Source organism: Schistocerca serialis, chromosome 1, assembly GCF_023864345.2.
Source record: "Schistocerca serialis cubense isolate TAMUIC-IGC-003099 chromosome 1, iqSchSeri2.2, whole genome shotgun sequence".
Classification (NCBI taxonomy): Eukaryota; Metazoa; Arthropoda; class Insecta; order Orthoptera; family Acrididae; genus Schistocerca; species Schistocerca serialis.
Genome location: NC_064638.1, coordinates 1,197,306,745 through 1,197,331,907, shown reverse-complemented (window position 1 = coordinate 1,197,331,907; position 25,163 = coordinate 1,197,306,745). Strand labels below are relative to the sequence as shown.

The 25,163-nt window shown below is 38.8% G+C and overlaps 1 protein-coding gene across 6 annotated transcripts in view; it reads right to left on the bottom strand.

The window, feature by feature from the left end:
* Positions 1 to 584: 584 nt before the first annotated feature.
* Positions 585 to 25,163, bottom strand: part of LOC126418843 (scoloptoxin SSD14) — a 562,060-nt gene continuing 537,481 nt past the window's right edge. For all 6 annotated transcript variants that reach the window (XM_050085850.1, XM_050085859.1, XM_050085842.1 and 3 more), the window contains 5 exons: positions 20,221 to 20,470; positions 16,369 to 16,559; positions 4,181 to 4,421; positions 2,328 to 2,441; positions 585 to 1,241 (listed from right to left, as the gene is read on the bottom strand). In XM_050085850.1, coding sequence (XP_049941807.1) covers positions 1,092 to 1,241; positions 2,328 to 2,441; positions 4,181 to 4,421; positions 16,369 to 16,559; positions 20,221 to 20,470 — 946 coding nt within the window. In that variant the 3' untranslated portion in view covers positions 585 to 1,091. The remainder of the gene's footprint in view (positions 1,242 to 2,327; positions 2,442 to 4,180; positions 4,422 to 16,368; positions 16,560 to 20,220; positions 20,471 to 25,163) is intronic.

Here is a 25,163-nt window from a genome sequence, read left to right as displayed (position 1 = left end):
CTGCATTCTTGTTGAGAGCAAATGGCACTATTAAACATAGAGGGATAATATTGCACTTTCATGTTCCAAAAGTGTAAACTGAGTACTTAATCTACAAGGAAGTGTTAATCACATTTTGATTTTGGTTTTTTCCTGTTCATGAACTGATTGTATTGTCGAAATTATATTTGTTTAAGCTTGAACTACTGGTACTAATGAGTTATTTTACATCATTAACAGTTTAGTTAGAGCGCTAATGTAACAGTCTTTAAGGTTTCCTATGTAAGAATTATTAGCCATCTCAACACCACATATCAAGTAAATCCACATTTAGCACCAAACCGCAATACATAATGATTGTATGAAGCATGGAGAGTATATAAAAGGTACAGATTATATGAAGCACGACAATTATATTAATGAATTACTCCAATTGCTTCCTTTAGATCTATAACATTTTTCCTCACTAACATGTAAAATGCCAAACATATTATGAAAATGAAAATTTTTTGCATAATTTGCCATGCTAGTATTTCAACAAAATTTGCTGTATTCTTAGGTACAAATCTTTTTATGTAAATAAAAATGCAAACCAAACAATGTCACTGGTTTAATAAAAATTTATTTTGAAAAAAATAAATATTTGAACAACTGTACTGCTTATGCATTAACATTAAACAATACTGATTTATGTTCTTATCAGAAAATACAATTTAATAAGTAGCAACAAACATTTCTTACACACAGACACATACAAAGCTTATAGTGTCCCACAGGGACAGAGCAACATTCACTGAAAATCTGCTCTCTGAACAAGTCAGATGCAAATCATAACTGCATTTATGTAACACCAGTGCAAAGTAGAGCCACTGTTGTTGACACAATAAAATACTGATGAAAACAATAAACCTAAGCAATATTAATTATTTACTAGGCCATTCATGACCTAGTGAAATGAAAGTCTGAATACTGGAGCACATAGTGCCATCTAGTTTAAACACCTGATAATAGTTCACATAATATGCACACTAAAGAGACATGTGCTAAACTCTCATCAGGTTATTCAGTAGAGACAGAATAAATAGTTTCCATTGTCTTGCTTCTTCTCAAACTCAATCAATGCCAAAAACATCACCGCGTTTTCTGTAGTCTGCATTTGCAAATATATACTCTGCTTCTTTTGCTATTGCACAAATTATTGATCCTCTACTCTTATAGCGATCCGTAAGATGACCAAGCTTTTCCAATCCTTTTATCACTTGCTGGAAGAAGAATAGAAACAACAACAATAATAATAATAATAACAATAACAATAACAATATAATAACAATAATAATAATAATAACAATAACAAAAAACCTGCTACTACCATACAGTAAAAAACCTTATTGCTACAGCAAGTATTAGTCAATGGGAAGAGAAACTGCTTGGGCATGTAAAGGCACTTCAACAATGGAAATGAATAATGTGGGGCTTCAGGAGTTATTTTCTCAGATAATATATAGATCAACATATGTCCCATTTCTTATCAACTGATAACAGGGAATGCAATTTCCTGAAGTGAAGCAACCACAAGTGCTTCCATCAAAAGAAAAGGGGCTGAGAATTTTGACATTTCCTCCAAAATGTATGTCCTGGGTCATTTGTTGTAAATGCTAATTTCATCACAATCTTGTGTGCTTGCTTCACAATGCAGACAAGAGGCTTTCCCATCACCATCCAAAACATATTACCTTTCCTCCAGAACCCAACACTGAATTACTTCTTTCTATATCACTAACAAATGCTTAGTTCCTACCACCTATTTGGCTGCCATGAACTCCTCTCCCAACATTGTCAACTCCTCAATTCATTGTTTCATTTCTTTTCTCCATCATTTCATTCATCTATTTTACACTAATTGTCATCTATGTTCTTTTTCCTTTTAACATATCTACTTATGCTGGTTCTCTCTTTCTCCCTCTGACTTATCAGCTTTCCTATCTGCCAGCTATGAGAACTTTTCTCATCTGATTCTTCATAAATCCCATTGTTCCATTTACATTTTCTTCTTTCTCAGGAAAAAATTTAAACGCAGACTCTGAGCTTTCACTTCAGCGTATACACTCAAATTAATCCCCTACACCTGCTCTTACTCCCATCATTACCTGATAACAAAGCAATATTTTATTTTGTTTCTAGTTATTGTTTAGTAACATATGTGGATAATAACGACAAACAAACATTTTACATTTATTTCGATTTCTACTGCTACAAAATTGCAAGAATCATGATTAAAAAATTCATCTATTTCTCAGAAAGTTTAAAAATCTGTATTTTAAGTTTTACTTTAATTCATTTTTACTTACATCAAGGACACCATATTCGTAACTCAGCTTCATTGGGTACAGCTGATGGTGAATTCTACTCGCATCTACAGCTTCTTTAATATTATCTCCAAACCAAAGATATCGCATTATAACCTGTTAATGAACCAAAAGATAGTATTTGTAATGATAGTAGTAGTTTTCAGTAATTTAATACTATGAAATAACTGGACATTTAAGAGCCTTCCTAGTTATTTCCTTTGAAAGTGTTGTTTCCTTGGGTAGCTAGTTCTACTAATCAATATTAAAGACTAGCCCATGAGAGAGATGTTTGTTGAAGCAGGAATATTTTTAAAAAAATGCTTTGAATTTCTTTACAAGTAGAATCATCATCTTTACTAATTAGCAGGATAGGTGCTGCTCTTAGAATTATACTATTCAGTTGATGTTTATCTATTATTACAAGATTAGATACCTGCACTTCCAAATTGCTGCTGAAAGAAATGTTTGTATTGAAGTAATAGAAATGTGTTTACAATAAACATACTGCTTCCTATAATGTTGATACATTTCTAGTAACAGACTCCAGATAATTTAGAGAATTAATCAATAATGTACTTTAAATTTGATTCTGTGCAAACTCCAGAAAAGAAAACACTACTGCAGATGACTGAGGATGGCACACTGGCACACGAGGACTGTATAATCCCACTAGTTTTTGAACTTCTGCTCTTCTGGCTTTAAGAGAAGTGACACAAATGCTGAAGACCAAAATGGAGGGAAATCTAGGAGGAGGCTTTTATCCAGTACTTTATTTCAAACCATTTCTGACAATGGTAATTCCTCAATTTGTATTGTGTTTGTCCTGGAATTTCCATTGTTGTAATAGTATGTTACTTTTGAATTTCTGGGAGACTGCCAATATCTTGCCCATGAACTAGACAAAGATTTTTTCATCAGAATAAAGAACTCTGCTTTACCATGTGCCATTCATAGGGATCTAAAATCAATGAGATCTTTTCTTTCACACAACTGGATTGATTACTTATTTGCTATGAATATATAAGAATCTTTATCAGTCTTTCAGCAAGTTTCCCCTCATAATCAGCTTTATCAGTGAAAGGTGTACATTTACACACATACACTTGCACACAAGTACATACATTCACAAGTAATTCTCTTTTTACATCTCCCTACACATATGAGAAAGTTATATACATGGTTGACTTGATGGCATTAGTTACAGTTATCTGATTCCACACAATTACACCTGGTGCACAAATCATTTTAATAAGCATTGTTTATGTTTGTCAGTTACATTAACTTCACAATGCTACCTGGTGAACATAAAATTGTTTCCTAGAATGATTTGTGTACTAGGATAATCATATGGAATCAAATAATTGTAACTGAGTGGATCTTCTGATTTTACAGTGTACCTAACTCCATATACCTCACCACATCCAGTCCTTACCAGCTTCTCTCTTTTTTTGATCTTGCCACAATTACACAATGACCCTCACAATGCCATGAACTACTGTAAAGAACTGTACCATCTGATGGTGAGTTACCAGGCAACTTTAAACCCATAATGGGAAAAATAATAATTATTTCACCACAAAAGGTAAATGGTCAGTCATTTCTGAAATCATTTATCACAGCTGCATTGATCCACATCCATAATGGCTAAAATTTGGATATTTTGTTTTTTATGATTTTTTCCTTCTGATGAAAACTGATAAATCTTACACATAAGACTGTGGCTTAGATTTATATACTTTCAATATTCATTTATTCTACAGGGGATTAAAGCTACATATCAGTACTTTATGTTATTTCATCTGCAAGACGTTCCACTACACATAAATGTACACTTCACCAAGTTTTTTACTTACAGTTGCCACAGCAGTTGTAATTTTTGTTCCACCAGAAGCTCCAATGACAAGTTTCACATTGTTGTTTTCATCAACAATAACTGATGGGCACATGGATGACAGTGGCCTCTTCCATGGTTTAACTGCATTAGCAGGGGAACCTGGGAGTCCAAAATAGTTTTTATACTTGCTAAATGAAAAATCATCCATTACACTGTTCAGTATAATTCCAGTTTGTTTTGAAACTACGCCAGCACCAAAACTGAAAGAAAGAAATAAGGCAAAATTATTTTACTGATACATATATTTCTCACTCACACACTCACTCATTTGTTCACATTGTCAATATGAACAAATATTTTGTAAGAATCATTTTTCTTCTTTTCCTATAACTTGCAGCAGACAGCTATTTCTGTTTGTATCTCAAATGGTTCAAATGGCTCTAAGCACTATGGGACTTAACATCTGAGGTCATCAGTCCCCTAGACTCAGAACTACTCAAATCTAACCAACCTAGGGACATCACACACATCCATGCCCGAGGCAGGATTCGAACCTGCAACCGCAGCGGTCTCGCAGTACCAGACTGCAGCGCCTAGAACCGCACGGCCACTTCGGGCGGCCACTGTTCAAGATACCTCATTAGGTTTGAGCTCAGTCTAAGTTGTAAGATTCTACAACAAATTGACGACAAAGGTATTGGATGGTAGTTTTGTGGATTGTGGATAACTTCTACTGCCCTTCTTGTAGATGGGTGTGACCTATGCTTTTTCCAAGAACTGGGCACCTCCCCCCCCCCCCCCCCCCCCACCCCCTCCAGATCCAATTAAAGAGGGAAAAGATGGGTTGTTGACAATCCATTGAGAGATGAAACTTCCTGGCAGATTAAAACTGTGTGCCGCACCGAGACTCGAACTCAGGACCTTTGCCTTTTGCGGGCAAGTGCTCTACCAACTGAACTACCTAAGCATGACTCACGGCCCGTCGTCACAGGACTTCTGTGAAGTTTGGAAGGTAGGAGAGAAGGTACTGGCGGAAGTAAAATTTTGAGGACAGTCATGAGTCGTGATTGGGTAGCTCAATTGGTAGAGCACTTGCCCCCGAAAGGCAAAGGTCCCAAGTTCGAGTCTCTGTCCGGCACACAGTTTTAATCTGACAGGAAGTTTCAAAACCAGTGTACACTCCACTGCAGAGTGAAAATTTCATTCATTGAGAGACGTTTCAGCATTTGGGCGAGGATGAGGTCTAGCCCTGGGACCGTAATAGGGCAATAGGCTAGGGCAATGGAGAGTCCCCATTAACTGAATGGAGCGTTATATGGCTCCAGTAGACGGGTAGTAAAAGATAAGCACGTTCGCTACGCCCGCTGTTTTATGAAGCAAAAGGTGGGGTGGTAGCTCTCAGACACAAAAGCACGACATCATCTGGATCACTAGAATGGCATCATTTAAGAAAATACTTGGTACACATGCAGGGAACTGGAAGCTGTAGAGGTGTCTGAACTTTGCCCATACCTATGACAGAGAGAGATGTGATCCAACGGTGGAAATGTACCATTCCCAGGAGTCTTGCTTTTGTTGTCTTATGAGGTAGCAGACATGGCATGGAGCCGTTTAAAGGCAACGAGGTGCAAAGAGTGCTTCTTATGGTGTTGGAGAGCCAGCCTACGATCTCCAATGGCCGCAGGGATCTCTAGGGTCTACCAGGATACCCACCTTCCGACAGGGAGACCCCGAGGAAGAGGGGATGGCTTGGTTGGCTGCCAAAAGAACGGCTGCCGTTGTATGCTGCACAGCCACATTGATGCTGCTTTGTGATGGGAAGCTAAGTACAACAGCAGAAGTGAACCCATCCTAGTCAGCATTATGGAGAACCCATCTGAATGGGCGTCCAGGGGAGCAGTGCTGACGGAGCATCAGGAAGATCGGGAAGTGGTCACTACCACACAAGTCATTGTGGACCATCCAGAGGTTAGATGGTATGAGGCCAGGACTGCAAAGGAGAGATCAATGACCAAATAAATTCCACGTGCCACACTGAAGTGTGTGGAGACACCAGAGTTCAAGAGACGAAGATCGAGCTGTGTCAGTTAAGTTTTGACGTCTTTACCATGGCCAGTGATCATTGTTCCACCCCACAAAGTGTTATGGGCATTGAAGTCACCAGAGACTAGGAAAGGTGGGAGACAGGACAGCCTGAGACACCACATCATTGGGAGGAGATAAACATTACAGATGGTAAAAACCTGATGTGCCCATACCCGAACAGCCACATTCTCCAATGCTGTGTTAGGAGGCAAAGGTCACTCACTGTATATAGAGTCCAGCACATACATACAAACTCCACCTGATACCCTCTTATAGGTGGTACGAGTCTTAAAATAACCTTGGTAGCCACGAAAGGCAAGTGTCCAAGTTGCTGGAAACCATGTTTCCTGGATGGCAATACAGAATGCAATGTATATGCTTAAAGGCTGCCGTAGCTCAGCCAGGTAGTGGAAAAATCTGATATGATTCCACAGGAGGATAAGACTGAATACTGTGGGAGCATGAAGTGACCAGGGGGCAGCAGGTTATGACCCAGTGTAATGTACTGTCACCAGTTGAGACATAAGGGGATCCATTGACATAGGTTCTGTGGCACATTGCCTGGGGAGATTTGGTGCCTCAGGGGCCACCAGGATCTCCACCTTGGGCACAGAAAGAGTACATTTCGAGTCCAGTGACATGGGAGCCACCAGAATTTCCTTCATCTTAGAGGACTTCTTTTTGTCCTTCTTGTCCTTCTCCATAGAAGACAAGGATCAAGAAAGTGTACCTGAATTGGTTTCAGGGATAGAGGAATACAAGAAGTCTGAACCAGCAGCCTGTGGTTCCTTCAGCCACCAGCTGGCGTCTTGCTGTGGACCAGCAGAACCTTTTCCTAGCTAGAGAAGCTGGAGGAGGATGAAGTGCCTCCGACTACCGTATTTACTCGAATCTAAGCCACAATTTTTTTCCGGTTTTTGTAATCAAAAAATCAGCCTGCGGCTTAGAATCGAGTGCAAAGTAAGCGGAAGTTCTGAAAAATGTTGGTAGGTGCCGCCACAACTAACTTCTGCCGTCGAATATATGTAGCGCTACACAGGCATACTGTACAGGCACAAAGATAAATATTGGAGCCAAAACCTCTGCACCAGTAAATAAATTTTAAAAAAAGGTGGAAGACGTGCTTTTTTTTCTCCACCACGAGTTTCGACCATTGCATTTTCATACATTATCCAACGAAGTAAATACAAATTCCGTATTGTTCATCTTCGAATGTAGCAGCATTTCAATGTAGTACGAAAATCCGACTGGCAAGACTGTTTGGGATGTTTGTCAATATGGCCAACTCTACGTTCTGAATTTTTTCCTACCTGTGAAAAGAGATGGTTGCTAATAGGAACTTCTATGAATTGTGAATCACATGCAATATTCTCTTCACCATAAGAATAATACAAATATAAACATTTTGCTATGTATTCTTTCGTGTTTGCTGCTATCTCATTTAAATCCTGTCTGCCTAATAAACTACGAAACTAGGGTGAGACAACAGCAAACGCAGAAGAATATACATATCATGTCATGTTTATGTTCATATTATTCTTATGCCTAATAGTGATAATGTCAGAAATGAAACACGGCAATTGACTAGATTTTTAAATCTAAGATGACTAATTTCTGTGCAGAATGTAATGTACTAATGAGGCGTCTGTAAAGAGTTTCAAATGGAGAAAAATTTTCGCTAAACTCTCGTTCAGAACATCATCTATTATATGCAGCCTATTATTTGGTTCTTGTTGATCGTTATCAATAAAAGCAGCAAAGAAAAAAAATAGCAGTCTTTTGCCATTGTTTCGCTAATGAGACGATTCTTTTTTTTTTTTAGTTTTAAGCGGCTGTAGCGTGCACAAAAGCAAGCCACGCCGCGAGCGGCGGCAGGTTGTAAACACTCATCATTATCAGACTGCGACAAACAATGCATGACACAGTACAATAATGCATTTTCAGCTTAGAGTGGCATAAATACCTGTAACAAAGAGAATGCCACTTACCAGATCAAACAAAAATAAGCAATCAATTCAAACCAGACGAAGCACGTGAAAAAGGAAGGGTACCCATATAAATACGGAAGTAGCGCCTGAGGCATAGCAATGGCTACCTGGTAAAGCTTAACTGCTAAGCTTACGACTTGAACCAAACTACTGTAGCTATATCGTCATTCATTCGATCTAAATTGTGTGTCATTTTACAATGGAACAAATTTGTTTCGATTTGGAGGTGCGGTTTAAAACTTTTCTCCCCCCTTGAATTTCGAGTCTCAAATTTCAGGTGCGGCTTACATTCGGGAAATTTTTTTTTCCTTGATTTCGAGTCATTTTTCAGGTGCGGCTTAGATTCAAGTAAATACGGTAGGGGATGAGGACCGATGTCCCTGGCACATGGGGAGCCAATGCTCCTGAAGTGGGTGCAGTGGAAGCACCAGAAGGGGCACCAACCACCTGGGGAGGACCCACAGTAAGGGGCACAACAGAGAAAGGCACCACTGACAGAAAACATGACGACATTGCTGCTGTAGCTTAAGATTGTATCAGTTGTCCGAGATTAAGATGCTCATACTTTTTTCTAGCCTCTTGATATGTGAGCTTGTCCTGAATTTTCTTCTCACACTTAAAAATGGAGCAATCTGTTGAGCAGGGAGAGTGGAGCTTGCCATAGTTTACACAGATGGGGTACAGGAACAAGGAACGTTCACGTGCAGCAGACTTCCACAATCCCTGCACACAAGAGTAGCAGAGCAATGTGAAGACTTATGTCTTAACTTCATGCACCTGAAGTATCTTGCAGGAGTAACATAGGATTTCACATCACACCAGTAGACCATCACCTTGACCTTCTCAGGCAACGTATCAAAAGCCAAGATGAAGCCCCTGGCATCAACTTTGTTTTCCCTTGGTTCCCTATGGGCATGAAAAATGAACTGCACACCCCATTGCTCTACGTTGGCCTGCACTTTGTCAGATTGCAAACGACTGCAGTGAAAAATTATGCCTTGGACCATACTGAGACACTTGTGTGAGACGACACAGGAATGTCACCCACAAGCAGCACCTGTGACTCGGCGGGAGAGGACTTTTTAATGAGGAGGAAACCCTCTTCATCTTAGAGACGGCTGCAGCTTCCCTGTATTTACCTTTAATGTTTTTCACAAAAACAAATGCTTTGGGGCCAAATAGGTGTCCCTGTTGGTCATGGTACAGATCATGTATTGGGGGACGGGATTTTGCTCCTTATCTAGACCTGCTTTCCTCCCATGGTGTGGCAAGGGAAGAAAACACATTGGGATCATATCTCATTGCATCATACGAGGCCTCTCCATTTGGGGAGACTGCTGGCTGTGAGACCACCAGCAGGAGAAAGTTTAAGTCACTTCACGTGCAAACCATCTACCACGGTGCTACCCTCTCCAAACGGGGGATCTCCCCATGTATGCCACCAAGCCACAGCAACAGCTACTCGGCCAGTAATCTGTTGCCTGAAGTCCCTGTGCCAGAGTGATGATGGAGACATACTCCATGGCATACATGGGGAGTGTGCAGTGCAGGCACAAACACCGCAGTCCCTACGTGATCGGGGGCTACCACTGCACAGGTACTTCACGACCCCTCCCTCCCCCAATAACAGGATGGCTACTGAGCTGGGTACTGGGTGTACTATGACACCATGAAGAAAGGATGCCAGGGTGGAAGGACACAAAGGCAGAGCACACAACACAGTGGACGACCTTCCCTGCACGGCATGCACTTCCATAAAATCTGGAAAGCTGGCAGGTCAAACCCAATAATGGGGGACCATATAATTGTTAATGGAAAGGGAAGATAGCGCTGAAAATGAAACTAGAAATCAAGACCAAAATGGTGAACAATATCCAAGCAGGGTCTGCACCAAAAAGACCATTCGATGGAAAGTCTGAGGATGTAAGAGAGAGTGCAAGCGTAGGTTTGCTGCACAGAAAGAGGAAGCAATGCTGGAAAGGCTAGGGCCCCATGGTACTCAAGCAGGTACTCACCAAAGTGTGGTGAGCCCCTGGGAGGCCGCAACCAGGATTCAAAATATTCATATTTAATGTCCGAGACCATTGCACTACAAAGTTACATTAGCAACATGAGCTTCAGCAGGAAGGATGGTTCTCATTAATACAAATTGAAATTTAAGGCTTCATCTAGTTTCACTTCAATCTTGAATAGATTCAAAACTATCTAAATGTAGCTGCAGGACACCACTGTCAGTCTCATGAAACCTTCCACTTATCTTCACTAAGTTTCATATTAATTACAATCTTAACATTACTTTTACATGACTGGAGGGGGTGGGGCTGAGGGAGGGGTGGGGTGGGGCAGCAGTCTTAATGACAAGTGTGAAGTGTAAGGGTTAACAGGTAAGAGATACAGCAACAATCCTTGTGGCTGCCCAACAACATGTCTGAATGCTTCTGAGCAATATGTCTGCAGTAAATATGACAACCTGTTTCAATTTCATCTGGTTCTCTTCCAGAATGCCAACTTACTGGGTATTGGTCTTCACCTCTCCAGTACCTCCATAAAAGCCTCTGCATATTAACCCCCCCCCCCCAAGTCATCAACAATACCATCATTTTGATAGCTGCCATGCCTTCCATTCTAAGGAGTCTCCCCATACAGGAAGGCCTTGTGGATGGTACATCTACAGTGATTACCTCTTCCTCCACTGCCATACCACCCCCTTCAGTACCCATTTTCAACCATGATTGGAGTAACTGTACCACAGCCTTGACCAACTCTGTGACTACCTACCATCATGCCCAGAAATGAGAAAATTCCACCCACAATCCTTCCTATTCTTCCTAAAGTGCTGTTCAACCAATCTACAAAATATCCTGGTGCAATCCTATGTCACACCTATTACCATCCCCTTGTGGAAGGCCTAGGTGCAAGTCATCCTGTAAATGTTTATTTAAAGAAATATTCATGATTTGCTAGACATGCAACACATGCGATAGCGAAATTTTCTATGAGCAAAGAGTTATTTGTTTGTAGATTGATGTACCTCATTTAAAACCCCTCATTCTCCTCTTTTCAACAAATATTCTAATGTTTCCAAAAGTTGTTCATATTTAAAATTTTCATGTTCCAGAATGTCTGACTCTTAAAATGTACATATTTCCAAAATACAGCACAATAGTTTTATAGACCTGGGTTTCCTCTTTACAAAAGTGTGCTATTTCACTACAGTAACTTGTCAATTTGTTACTTCCTCCACTTACAAAATTTCACTTTCTTCTAACTCTTAGTTGGGGTTTGGGGATCTCTTTGTGAGTGATGAAGAAGAAGACGAGATTACACTTGTACATTACAATACCCCACATTGAACAGTACCTAAAACTTTACCATTTTCTAGTTATAACAATCTTAAACTAACGTCTTTGCCCTATTATATCTTTGCGTCTTTTAACTTTGCTGTCTTTAGTTAACTAAAACAAAACAGTCCAGAACTTTGTCAGTTCATAGTTTTCTACATTACATGTGTCTAAGTAAGTGTGGTGCAAAACACCTTAATCTTTCAGATGATAACATTCATTTTGTATGAACATTGTAGTAAGTATTGAGTTACAGTGTATATTTACTTTTCATCATCCTGTGCCTGACAATAGAAATGATAACTGCTACAATGTCAAGGGAGTCTGAAGCAAGCAGTCAATACACAATCAATGTAGTCTATGTCTCATTACATAATTTTCAGTTCAGTTTACACCATGCATTCTGGGTCTACTAGTGAAACAATAATTGTCATTTATTTCTCAGTCAATCACCATCAGACTGTTAAAATGTGACGCCACTGTTTTCAGCAGAATCATTTAAAACAAACAATAGGTTGGTTTTCAATCTGTGAACTTTGTGAATGTTTCTTAATTAGTGCTACTTACTGATCTATGTCAAACATTCATTCTTCTGCAGGTTTCACAACTGATCATCAAAAAGAGAACATATATACCAAAAATAAAGAAACAGAAAATCATTTGTTGCAATGTTGTGTTTTTTCACTAACAGCTTTCCATCAAGTCCATTAATATAAGGACAACACTTGAAGTCAGATTATGAGACTTCCAATGTGCTGTTTCAGGTCAGTAAGGCTACACAATGGCTTAACCTTTCACGTATCTTGTAGGTATGGTAACCTCTTTGGGAGAGCATGTCAGACAGTTTAAGTTTCTACTTGTATAACTTAACCTTGTAAGGTAGTAAGAGATTCAGAGCATTGGCAGCCTGTAAAGCAACAGGACATTCTTCAGACTTCCAATGACATTAACTTTTTCCCCATATGATTGACAAATGAAGCAAAAATTGCTATTCTATTTGAAGGATTTTAAAAAAGAATCACAAAACAATTTGAATAAATTAAATTCTCAAAGCTGAGAATGTGAACAAATATGTCCACCATTGAAACACTATTCTATAAATGTAATGATAAATATCACAAGCAGTTTCAGCACACAGCTTTCCCTCTTTACATTACATTTAACTTGGTTCAAATGGCTCTGAGCACTATGGGACTCAACTGCTGAGGTCATTAGTCCCCTAGAACTTAGAACTAGTTAAACCTAACTAACCTAAGGACATCACAAACATCCATGCCCGAGGCAGGATTCGAACCTGCGACCGTAGCGGTCTTGCGGTTCCAGACTGCAGCGCCTTTAACCGCATGGCCACTTCGGCCGGCCTACATTTAACTTCTTTTGGGTAAATACTATATATGTATGTATGTAATAATAAATGTTCTGAGCAGAAAGTTTAAGAAGATGGTCAATATTGCACTTAAATACATGTGCAAACACATGTTACCACTTGCTTACTCTTCATCTCACCACTGTTTCATCACCCATTTGAGTGACAATGTATGAACAATTCTTTCAATATGTTCTCCTCATGTCTAATTTCGGTAATGAGAAATGTGGTAAATATTATTCATTTTAATATATGGCACATGTGAAGGTATTTACTCACCCTAAGTCATCAGTTGTGTCCTTAGACCTAACTTCATTTGTTCAAGAATAATTATTAAATACATTCCAGACAATGGAAACTCCAGGTTGGAATATCAACAATATAAGGAAAAGAGATTGTTACTCACCATAAAGATGATATGTTGATTTGCAGACATGTACAATGGAAAGACGCTTGCAAATCAGCTTTTGGCTAAACCCTTTTTCAGAACAGAGCACGCGTGTGTGTGTGTTTTGTTTTCTGAAGAGGTCTTTGGCTGAAAGCTAATGAGTAAGTATCTTTTCATTATGCCTGTACACAACTTATCGTGTCATCTTACAGTGAGTAGCAATCTACCTTTTTTATATTGTTTACATTCAGTACATTTCTTAATTCCTGTAAGCACATGCAACTAACACCCCAAAGTCTAGATAACTACTGTACACCTTATCGATCCTCTTATCAGTTTCCCCATCCCCTCATAACGCAACACCTGCTGAACAACTCACTCCCCTTCATTGTACATGTGTATGATCCCACCCATAATTCCGTCCTCGTTTTTAATTGTTATACAATCAAACCTTTTAAGGAAAGTGGTTTGTCACGGTAGTGAAGTACAGTGTTTTTCATTTTCTTTTTTGGCTGTTTTTGTTTGTACACCTAAAAATGAGTGATGCAACAAAGAAAAGGAAATTTGTGCCTTTTAATGTTAAGTCAGAGGCATTGAAACAAGCTGACAAACGAGAAACAATTAGAAAACTTGCCCCCTAAATGGTGTCAGCAACATCATTATCAGTGACCGGTGAAGAAACAGAAAAAATAGCTCTCTGCAAAGAAATATTCTGAAGGACCTCTTAACTGAGAAACTATAAAGAAATTGGAATTTGGAAATGAAAAAAAAGTGAGACATTATTCATGTGGTTTTAGCAATGAAGACAAAAGGGGACTCCGATTTCTGGTCCAGTCTGGCAGAAGAAACCTTTGTTTTTAGAAACTGGCTGCAGGAGGGAGATGACAGTTTCACCACTAGTTTGGGCTGGCTCAAGAGGAGGAAGAAGAATGACATTACAATGAAATCCAGACCTTTAGCTACTGACAGGCGTTGATAAATATCAATGGGGACAGTTGAAAATGTGTACCCCAACCAGGACTGGAACCCGCAATCTTCTGCTTACATGGCAGACACACTGACTGAGCCAAGGAGAGCACATATTATAGTGTGACTGCAGGGACTTACCTCTGGCACGCTCCCCGTGAGACCCACATTTCAAACTTACTGTCCACACACTATAATTGTAGTGCCCCTGCCCACTATACTCATTACTCGTGGTAGTCAATCTAGCAATACCAGTAAGAGTGTGGGCCATGTGAGTGCATCTGCACTGAAGAATATCATTGGCCGGTAAGCCTTATCTATATGAAGATGGTATCTGTTCCTTCAGACATGTCCGAAAGAACAGATACCATCTTCATATAGATATAGATTGACTGCCTCAAGTCCTGAGTATAGTGGACAGGGGCACTATAAATGTAGTGTGTGGACAGTAAGTTGGAGATGTGGGTATCACGGGGAGTGTGCCAGAGGTAAGTCCCTGCAGTCACACTATCCTCCGTGTCCTCGGTGACTCAGATGGATAGAGCATCTGTCATGTAAGCAGGAGATCCCGGGTTCAAGTTTCGGTCAGGGCACACATTTTAAACTGTCTCCATTGATATTTATCAATGACTGTAAGCAGCTAAAGGTCTGGATTTCAATGTAATTTCATTCTTTGAGAGCTACAAGATCACCAATGGTACCTGTTCTTTTGGACATGTCTGGTGACACTGGCCATTTTGGAATTTACTTTAAAGTTAAACAACATCATAACTGAAGAAAAAAAATTTATCTGATGAACAAATTCACAACTGAGATGAAACTAGTTTAAAATTCAAAATGTTACCTACAAAAACCCTTGCTTTTCATGAAGGAAAAAAATAATTCTGGGAACAAAAAAAGCAAAGAGCAGCTCACAGTTATGGCAGCTTCAAATGTAAACCATATACTAAAACTGGCCATGAGTGGGAAGGATGCCAAGCCAAGAGCATTCAAGAATGTTACTGTGTCAGCTCTTCCAGTTATCTACACACATCAAAATAATGCCTGGAAGAACCAGGGAATCTTTATGAACTGGTTTTTGAACTCATTTTTACTGCAGTACAAACAGTTTTAAGATGAAAGGGACTGCCATGCACAGCTATTTTGACAACAGGTAGCGCATCCTCGCATCCAAGTAAAGAAGTGCAGTACAACGGGATTCATGCCACTTCTTCCATCAGACATTACCAGCTTGGTTCAGGTAATTGATGAGGGCATTCTGGAATGCCTGAAGAAACAGTATTGTTGGCGATTGCTACAGCCAATCTTGCATTTGGGATACAATGAAAACATTGCAGAAGCTTTAAAGTAAGTTACTGAAGAACATTGTAGAATGTATCAGCAAGTCTTTTAGCAAGGTAAAGTCAAATACAATTTCTAAGTCAAGAGATAAATTCTACTGGAAAGTAGGCCTAACAAACAGAAAATTTTGATGATGAGGTGATCACCTGTTGTGTCATTTAATCAGATGGTTGCCAGACTGTGAAGAGACAAAACTTTGAAATAACTGACTGATTAAATGGTTGGAAGTGACACAGACTTCTACAATTGACATGGTTAAAACCCCAACAGTGTGAGAGTGGTGGTGATGACGAGACTGAGCCTGTGACATGTCCCACCCACGGCTATGCTGCACTTGAGGCCATCATGAACACCAGCCTGAGGCAACAGCAACCGTAAACTGTTCTGCACACTCTGGCATGATATTGTTGCATGGCAACGTTCCTGCTACATCAAACGAAGGATGCTACACCGTTATTTCATGAAGTAGATTATTATCATACTCAAACTAAAACCTTTATTCTACCAATGTAAATACCTACATAAGCACTTTGTTTTAATGAAGTTCATATTTTGACACCTGTATTATTTTCAAGTTCACTTTATTTCTTCTCTCCATAAATTTCAATAGGCTGAATTTTCAATAGTTAAGTATTGTCCCATTCAACTTTAACTATCAAGACTAAACACACACACACACACACACACACACACACACACACACACAACACCACAACACACAAATATACTTACTAGATGTTCACAGTGCTTGTAACAGAGACAGCATCCCCATTAGGTCCTATTATTGATATATGTGCTGTTCCGTGATCATCCTTGTTGTAATAGACAGCACCATAGTGTTTCGGATCTTGGTAAGTTTGTGTATCATTAATCTTCCTTCTAACTGTCTCTGCATATTCCTTTGACTGCAGCATGTTGACAACCTGTAATTATTGCACATTTGTATTTATTTTGATGAAATCTAGCATGTAGTAATGTAAAACATATAAATAAATCAAAAACGTTTATTATATCAAATTATAGTATATGTGCAAAATATGTAGTCCTTAACACTAACTGGCAGATTTTTAGACACTTTGCCCTTTCCTCTTTCACATTTTAAAGTAATCTCCTGTTTTCATTGCAAGCCAGTTCTCTTTAAAAAATAAATACATAATATGAGCCACACATTAATTGTCTCAGTTGTGTCTATTTAGTCACCATGATATTATTTACTTTTTATTTCAACAGAGAACTCCAACACACAGTGGAAATATATACATGCATGTAAACCACATGAAGATTGGCATAATCTTGAAACTGGTCATGTGTTAAATAAAATCACCTCCTATTATGACTGGCAGTGGTTGTTATTCTACACCCTACAAAATAACAGTCACGGAATTCACCTGCATCCATTATGGATAAAGTTCACTAAATATTGTATCCTTTTTAATTTTGATATTAGTACCGTCATAGTGAACAGTGAAGTTTAATTTTCATTGTGAGAAATTTTATGTTATGAAGATACAGTAATATTTAACAACAAATTCAGGCTCAATAAAAGGAGTATGCTGTGATAAACATTACAGCTGAATATTAGTCTTGTTAAGAAAAGATTGTGTTAATGCATAAAGGACAGTACTTTAATGACAACTGAGACATAACCACTGGTGTATTACGAAACAGAGAGGGACTTCCAATAAATAAAATTAAATTTTCTAGTACTATACCTGTTAGATTTATAATACAGCAGTATATACAGATATTTATATAAGAGACTGATGGAAAATGTGAAAGGTAATATGAGTTCGCTTTAATTAACAAATATGTTACACATAGAAACTGAACTTGTTGCAACATTATTTGTCCAAGCAGGGGGGGATATGTGGTGTTATATATCAATCTGGAAGAGTGATGTGGATCTCTACATATTTCTTTATCACTGAACGATATTCGTGAATGAAAGAACGATAAAACAAGTTATTATTTTAACAGTTGCCATCCTTTCCAAGTCAAGTGTTCCCTCCCATACGGTCTTGGCATTCGAGGCAAATGTATTAGTTTAGATATATACTCTTTGCAGCAATACACTCCCATTCTCACATCAGCTTTCACTGGGCGTATTTACCCCAACAGCGTAGTTAAAAAGCAGATTTCCCAAACCATCACATCCAACCTTGGTACTGCTGATCCCTCCACAAAACAATTTATGAGGCCACCTCTTGTCGCTCAATACTATCCTGATCTTGAATGTACTAATCAGCTACTTTAACAAGGCTATGACTTCCTAAAACTATGCCCTGAAATTAGGCCCATTCAGTCTGACATTTTGCCCACCTCACCTAGGATAGCTTTTCGCCAGAGCATGCTCGACAACATGACAGACATGAACTTGGGGCCTGTTTTACCACACGTGCCATCTTTATTCTTCTCTGGTGGGAACTGATTATTTAACATGCCTTTGATTCGTGACACCCATCTGGCCTTCATTTACATTAATATATTTGGTCTCAGCATTTCTTCTCAGTGTTGATTCTGTTCTCCACTCCCTTTTAGTTTTCTATATCTTTTATCCCCCCTCCCAAATCTACCATATATATTGCACTTAGCATTCCACTCTTATTAATTTCTGCATGATGTTCTGTCAGTACTCTGTCTTGCTTATTACCCCATCTTCTAACTAAGTTCTCAGGTTTTCAGATCTTGTCCAGTCCAGTCACTAAACATCAGTCTTTCTTTCTCATCCTGTCCATTAAGTCTCCCATGACTCAGGGTTCTCTGTGACTTTTCCATCATTCTCACCTTTTCCTAAACCTCACTTTTCCGAGCTAGCTAGGCATTCATTTAACATGTTAGGTAATTGGAGATTAAGTCCAGGTAAACTAAAGAAGTGGTTTCATGTATCACCCTGTATTCAACGTTGCTTGATTTTCCATTGCTAGCTAGCTAGTTAAATGATGACCACAACAAAGATGGAACAATGCATTAATGAAACAAATGAACTGAATTTGTCTACCTTGTGGATGTCCACAGCACGACTCACTACTTCCACTACCCATACCACCACTTACGCAATTTGTTCCCCAACCCAGCATTAATTTCCGTGAATCCCGGAGATGGGAAATTTTTCTGCAAAATATCCTCTGAGCAAATGGATACCTCTATGTCATTGCCCAGTGGTAGTTGATTCAATATGTTTGCACTGAACACATTTCAGGTCATATTAGTTTAAGAATTATTTGTAGAACTTTGATGAGTGGTTCTGGAATTTAAATTACACAATACTGCCCCACAAACCACAGACATTGCAGATGGCCATACTGAAGGTGCAACCACAATGGAGAGGTATCTGGGAAGAGAACAGGCAAATGTGTGATATCTGAAGAGGGGCAGGAACCTTTCCAGTAGTTGCGGGAGCAACAGTTTGGATGTGACGTATCTGGCCTTTTAACATCAGCCACCATAGCTGTGCTGTACTAGCACTGCAAACAGTTTAAAGCAAAGGGACACTAAAGCCATTACTATCATGAGGGAATACAGCTTTGTTGTATGGTCAAATGATGGCATTCTCATGGGTAAAATATTCACAGAGGTAAAATAGTCATCCATTCAGATCTCTGGGCATGGAATACCAAGGAGGAAATTGACAATCTACAGATCAGAGCATGAAACCTTAGATCCTTTTATCAGGTAAGTAGGTTAAAAAATTTGAAAAGGAGAATGGATATGTTAGACATAATGAGAAACGGTGAAGTACCAAATAGTGGTAATGCAGTAGTAGGTCTAATAACGAATAAATTGGTATGAAGGTAAGTTACTAGGTACAGCACAGTGAATACATTATCACAGGTAAGACAGATAGAAAGCCAAGACCCACCCAGTTGTACAAGTTTATAAGCCAACTACCGTGTTTGATTTAACACACACTATAAAAGCAGTCAATAAAGAGCCTCACAATCCAGACCAACAGTCTGGAAGACACGTACCTGATTAGTCCCTTCATCTGCATCATTTGTATACAAACATACTTTATCATGTTGTCAATTAGCAAGTTGCAATGCTGAGTGAATCACAATGACCATAAATTTCTGAATTATAGCTTTCAAAAACTGGATAGTCCAAACTGACTTATAATTAGAGCATGTAATGAGTACAGTGTGCCAGTGTAGTGAGTACAATGTGACAATGGTTGCAACAATAAAATTGCGTTAAAAGTGTATTCAATTTTTTTTGCAATGACATGTTTGGCAACTCTTAATTATTCAGGTAAATCAGTACCACACTGCTAAAGATTTTGCCTCAGTTTGTGCTTTTCTAGGTTCATCACCTTCTGCTGAATAAGTCATACTGTATTTTATAAGAACGTTTCAAGACGAATGTGAAAGATAGTCGAAGTGACATCACAACATATTCATGCGAGCGGTCGTCTTTACTCGTTTTCTGTTTTTTGTTAAAAAAAACTTGTGATTATTATTTCTCGTTAAATAGTAGCAAGATGAATCCAAGAATTAAGGCACACACAGAGCTATAGTACTTAAAGAATAGGGTTTACTACTCACAATATGCTGGCTAAGATGATTAAAAATAACAGACTGCTCTTACCTGACTAATGTTGAGGAAGTGTGGATCTCCCAATTCTGTTCTGCGTGCATAAGCATATTTAAAAGCTTCAACTGTTCTGTGGTATGTTGTTATAGTTTGATTTAAATCTGAAACACTTGACGCTGTGAAGTTGTACCCATTTAAGATATTCAGTATGAATGCCAGGAGAATGCCACTTCCAGGTGGAGGGACACTGTATAAGGTATGCTTTCCATGAAGCTCTGCTGTCACAGGTGACTCCCACACAGCCCTAAGAATGATGTAAACCTAATTACAATTTGCAACAGTAAGCTAAAAACAAAAACTAGAGTTAAAAAACAAATGGACATAATGGCAATTTATATTTCTTTAAGGTACAGTGCATTACATGAATGACAACTGATTTCATTTATCTAGCAGTTAGCACATAGCAACTCTGAATTGGTTCATGTGTATAGTTTGTTACTGTTGCCAAAGACACTGCCACTGAGTATAAATGCACAGACAAGTTGTTTTAGCATCAAATACATTACAAAATGGCTATCAATTTGCTGTTTTGTACTCTTGCACCATTCCTCAGATCAACACTGATTATCAATATCTCAGCTTTACAATAGCTTTCCCTTTAAAGTGAATTGGTCTTTTTTTTCCCCTTAAACTACCCAGCCACCAGTCTTGTAAACGCTTTTACTCACTGAAGTTGTTCAGCTGATTCCTAAAGTGAAGAATCCTATAAGAATGATACATCCTCAATATTCTCAGTCTCCTCCAAATGCCTGTGGAACATTCATTCCTCTTTACACCCTGCAAGTGTGCATGCAGTAGTGTTCATCTATTATGCTTCTGACAGATCTGCATCTACATGATTACAATGCTGTTCACAATAAAGTGTCTGGCAGTGTGTTCAATGAACCATCTTCAAGCTGTCTCTCCACCCTTGCACTCTCGAATGGCGCGCGGGAAACACAAGCACTTAAATTTTTCTGTGTGAGCCCTGATTTCTCTTATTTTATTGTGATGATCATTTCTCCCTATGTAGGTGGGTGCCAACAGACTGTTTTCACAATCGGAGGAGAAAACTGGTGATTGAAATGTCAAGAGAAGATCCCACTGGAAAAATAAAATCCACCCTTGTTTTAATTATTGCCACTCCAATTCACATATCATGTCCGTGGCACCATCTCCCCTATTTCACGATAATACAAAACGAGCCGCCCTTCTTTGTAGTTTTTCAATGTCATCCATCAGTCCCACCTGATGCGGACCCCACACTGCACAGCAGTACTCCAGAATATGGTGGACAAGCATGGTGTAAACAGTCTTTAGTAGACCTGTTGAACCTTCTAAGTATTCTGCCACTGAATTGCAGCCTTCGGTTTGCTCTACAACATTATCTACGTGATCGTTCCAATTTAGGTTATTTGTAATTGTAATGCCTAAGTATTCAACTGAATTTACAGCCTTCAGATTTGTGTGGCTTATATTGTAATCGAAATTTAGTGGATTTCTTTTAGTACTCATGTGAATAACTTCACACTTCTCTATTCAGGGTCGACTGCCACTTTTCGCACCATACAGATATCTTACCTAAATCAATTTGCCATTTGTTTTGGTCATCTGATGACTTTACAAGACGGTAAATGGCAGCATCATCAGCAAACAATCTAAGACAGCTGCTGAGATCTTCTCCTATGTCGTTAATATAGATCAGGAACAATAGAGGGCCTATAACATTTCTTCTGGGAACGCTGGATATTACTTCTGTTTTACGCTATGACTTCCCGTCTATTACTACGAACTGTGACCTTTGACAGGAAATTGTGAATCCAGTCGCACAACTGAGGCGATATTCCATAGGCATGCAGTTTGGTTAGAAGACGCTTGTGAGCAACGGTGTCTAAAGCCTTTTGGAAGTCTAAAAATATGGTATCAATTTGACACCCCCTGTCGACAGCACTCATTACTTCACGAGTATAAAGAGCAAGCTGCATTTCGCAAGAATGATATTTTCTGAATCCACGCTGACTATGTGTCAATAAATCATTTTCTTCGAGGTAATTCATAATGTTCGAATACCGCATATGTTCCAAAACCCAACCGCAAATCGACATTAGTGATATGGGCCTGTAATTCAACGGATTACTCCTACTTCCCTTTTTGGGTATTTGTGTGACTTGAGCAATTTTCCAGTCTTTAGGTATGGATCTTTCTGTGAGCAAGTGGTTGTATATAATTACTAAATATGGAGCTATTGTATCACCATACTCTGAGAGGAACCTGACTGGTATACAGTCTGGACCAGAAGTCTTGCCTTTATTAAGAGATTTAAGCTGCTTTACGACACTGAGGATATTTACTTATATGTTCCTCATCTTGGCAGTTGTTCTTGATTCGAATTCAGGAATATTTACTTAGTCTACTTAGGTGAAGAAGTTTCAGAAAAACGTGTTTAATAACACTGCTTTAGTGGCACTGTCATCAGTGACTTCACCGTTGGTATCACGCAGTAAAGGTATTGATTGCGTCTTGCCACTGGTGTGCTTTATGTATAACCAGAATCTCTCTGGGTTTTCTGCCAGTTTTTCAGACAGAGTTTCGTTATGGAAATTATTAAATGCATCTCGCACTGAAGTACATGCTATATTTCGAACTTCTGTAAAACTCTGCCAGTCTTGGGGATTTTGCATTCTTTTAAATTTGGCATGCTTTTTTTGCTGCTTCTGCAACAGCGATCTGACCCGATTTGTGTACCATGGAGGATCAGTACCGTCAGTTAAAATGATGAATGCAACGTATGTTCCAATGGCAAAAAGATATTTTTATGTGATATTATTACAACTCCACAATGTCAGATTTTGTTTTACTTTACTTGTACTGCAAAAGCTTGCTCCTTGTCAAATTTCATGATTCTAGGTCAGCGGGTAGTACCCCACAGGTTTTGATGAGAGTTTCTGAATACCAAATATATGACATAAAGGGCCATATCTTTTGATTGAATTGACTTAGAAGCTTACAATTTTTGTTCCACCAAGTGACCGTAGACATTAATATGTGAAATAAATTTGAACTTTATACATCTACCCGTCCCTGAGGAAGAGGGGAGGGGGTCTTAACAGTTTGACAGACAGACGGACAGACAGACAGACAAACGACAGACAAATGACAGACAGATAGATAGAGTGATCCTAAAACGCTCCTGTTTTTACAGATTGAGGCACGGACCCCTAAAAATAGCTTTTAGTACAATATTTTCTCTTGTTGTGGGTTACATATTCCGAAACTATTACAGCAGGCACACAACACCCATTAAACCTGTGACCAATGGCACACAAATTTCACTCTTTTCTCTCTATTTACATCTTTCCACCCTATAAGTAAAATTTATCACCCAGACCAATCGCATTCTAGTCCCTGCCCACCAAAATTCAAAATGTATGTACAGATGGGATGATCTGTCCATTTGCATATTGATTCAATTAGCTCATCTGTCAAATGTTCATACAGGATGAAATGCTATGGACAAAACCTTATTTGTACCGATAGCCATTACATTTTCCCCTTTGAATTAAAGTCTCTCTGATATCTGGTAAGAACTAACACAGATACACATCAAATACTTTTTGTACAACATATCTCTCTCTCTCTCTCTCTCTCTCTCTCTCTCTCTCTCTCTCTCTCTCTCTCTCTCTCTCATTTTCTGTTTGTGTCTCCTTTACTGAAACACTCCTTTCCCATTCCTCCCATGTCTTCGTTCAGCTTATCATACAACCTTGTCTATTTACTAGCCTGTTTTGTTAGGACTGGGGAAAGATATGAACAATCACTGGCCATGCTTTACTTTTCTTAATGTCTAAGGAATTCCTACCTTTGTTTTTTTTTCTACTTTTTTTCCTGTCAATAACATCTTCATACAAATCCAAATTTATCATTTGTCCCTGGATAACAACATTACTTTTTTATATTACCTGGAATTTGCATCTCATTGTTTAGATTCCGTTATTATTTTCATCTCAGTATTCTGTCTGTATCAGTACTCAATCCTCAATTTTTAATGACTGACTATTCCCTCCTTCAGATACCTACAATATACTTACGTTCTATTATTTTTCAAGCACCTCCTGACAGATGACTGAGCACTCAAGATAAATGACAATTACTTCATGCCCCTATCAACTCTGATATCAGTGATTATTCTAGTTATTGGTGAACACTTTTCTGCTCTGTATATGATACATAATTATTTTGGACTAATGTGTTTAAATATCACAGTTTCTCTATGATTTAAGCTGGTTACTTACAACCAAGTGAAAAATCCTTTAAGGAAGTCAATAGTTTTTTCTTACTACATCTGTTCTTACGTCTGGTTGTAAGATACAGTCATCAGTACTGCAGCCAACAAATTTAAACTGTAATATGTTTCATTAATGGAAACAAACATCAATTAAGTGGAAAGACATTTCCCTATTCACAGTAATTGAATAAAAGTATTCAAATTGGGAAACTATAATAGTGTAAGAGTCTGCCGATAGTAATTAAGGCACGTGCACGTGAGTGTAGCTGACACCATCTTGGAAATACTGACGAACTACTTGTGTTGGTACCAGTGGACACCCGCCACAGACCACTTCCACCCCCAGGTAATTGGATGCCTGAAAAATGGCCGACTTTCAGGGAAGTAGCTGCTTAACTGGCTGAGGATCACACAAAGTGTCAGTCTTTCTAATCTCTCAGTGACAACTCTCAGTAAGTCTGTAGTTATTCGGGTTAGGACAAGAGAGGCAGTTATGGCAGATTGGTGTCATATGCATTTTATTGTAAGCTGTGTTTGGGAATAAACTGGTGAAGATTATTTACTTGGTGTTCACATATCTATCCTCATGGTCACAGTGGTTACATTGCCTAATAACTAGCACACTGTATCTTCAGACAAAGATAACTCATTATAATAGGCATTTTTGCTGATC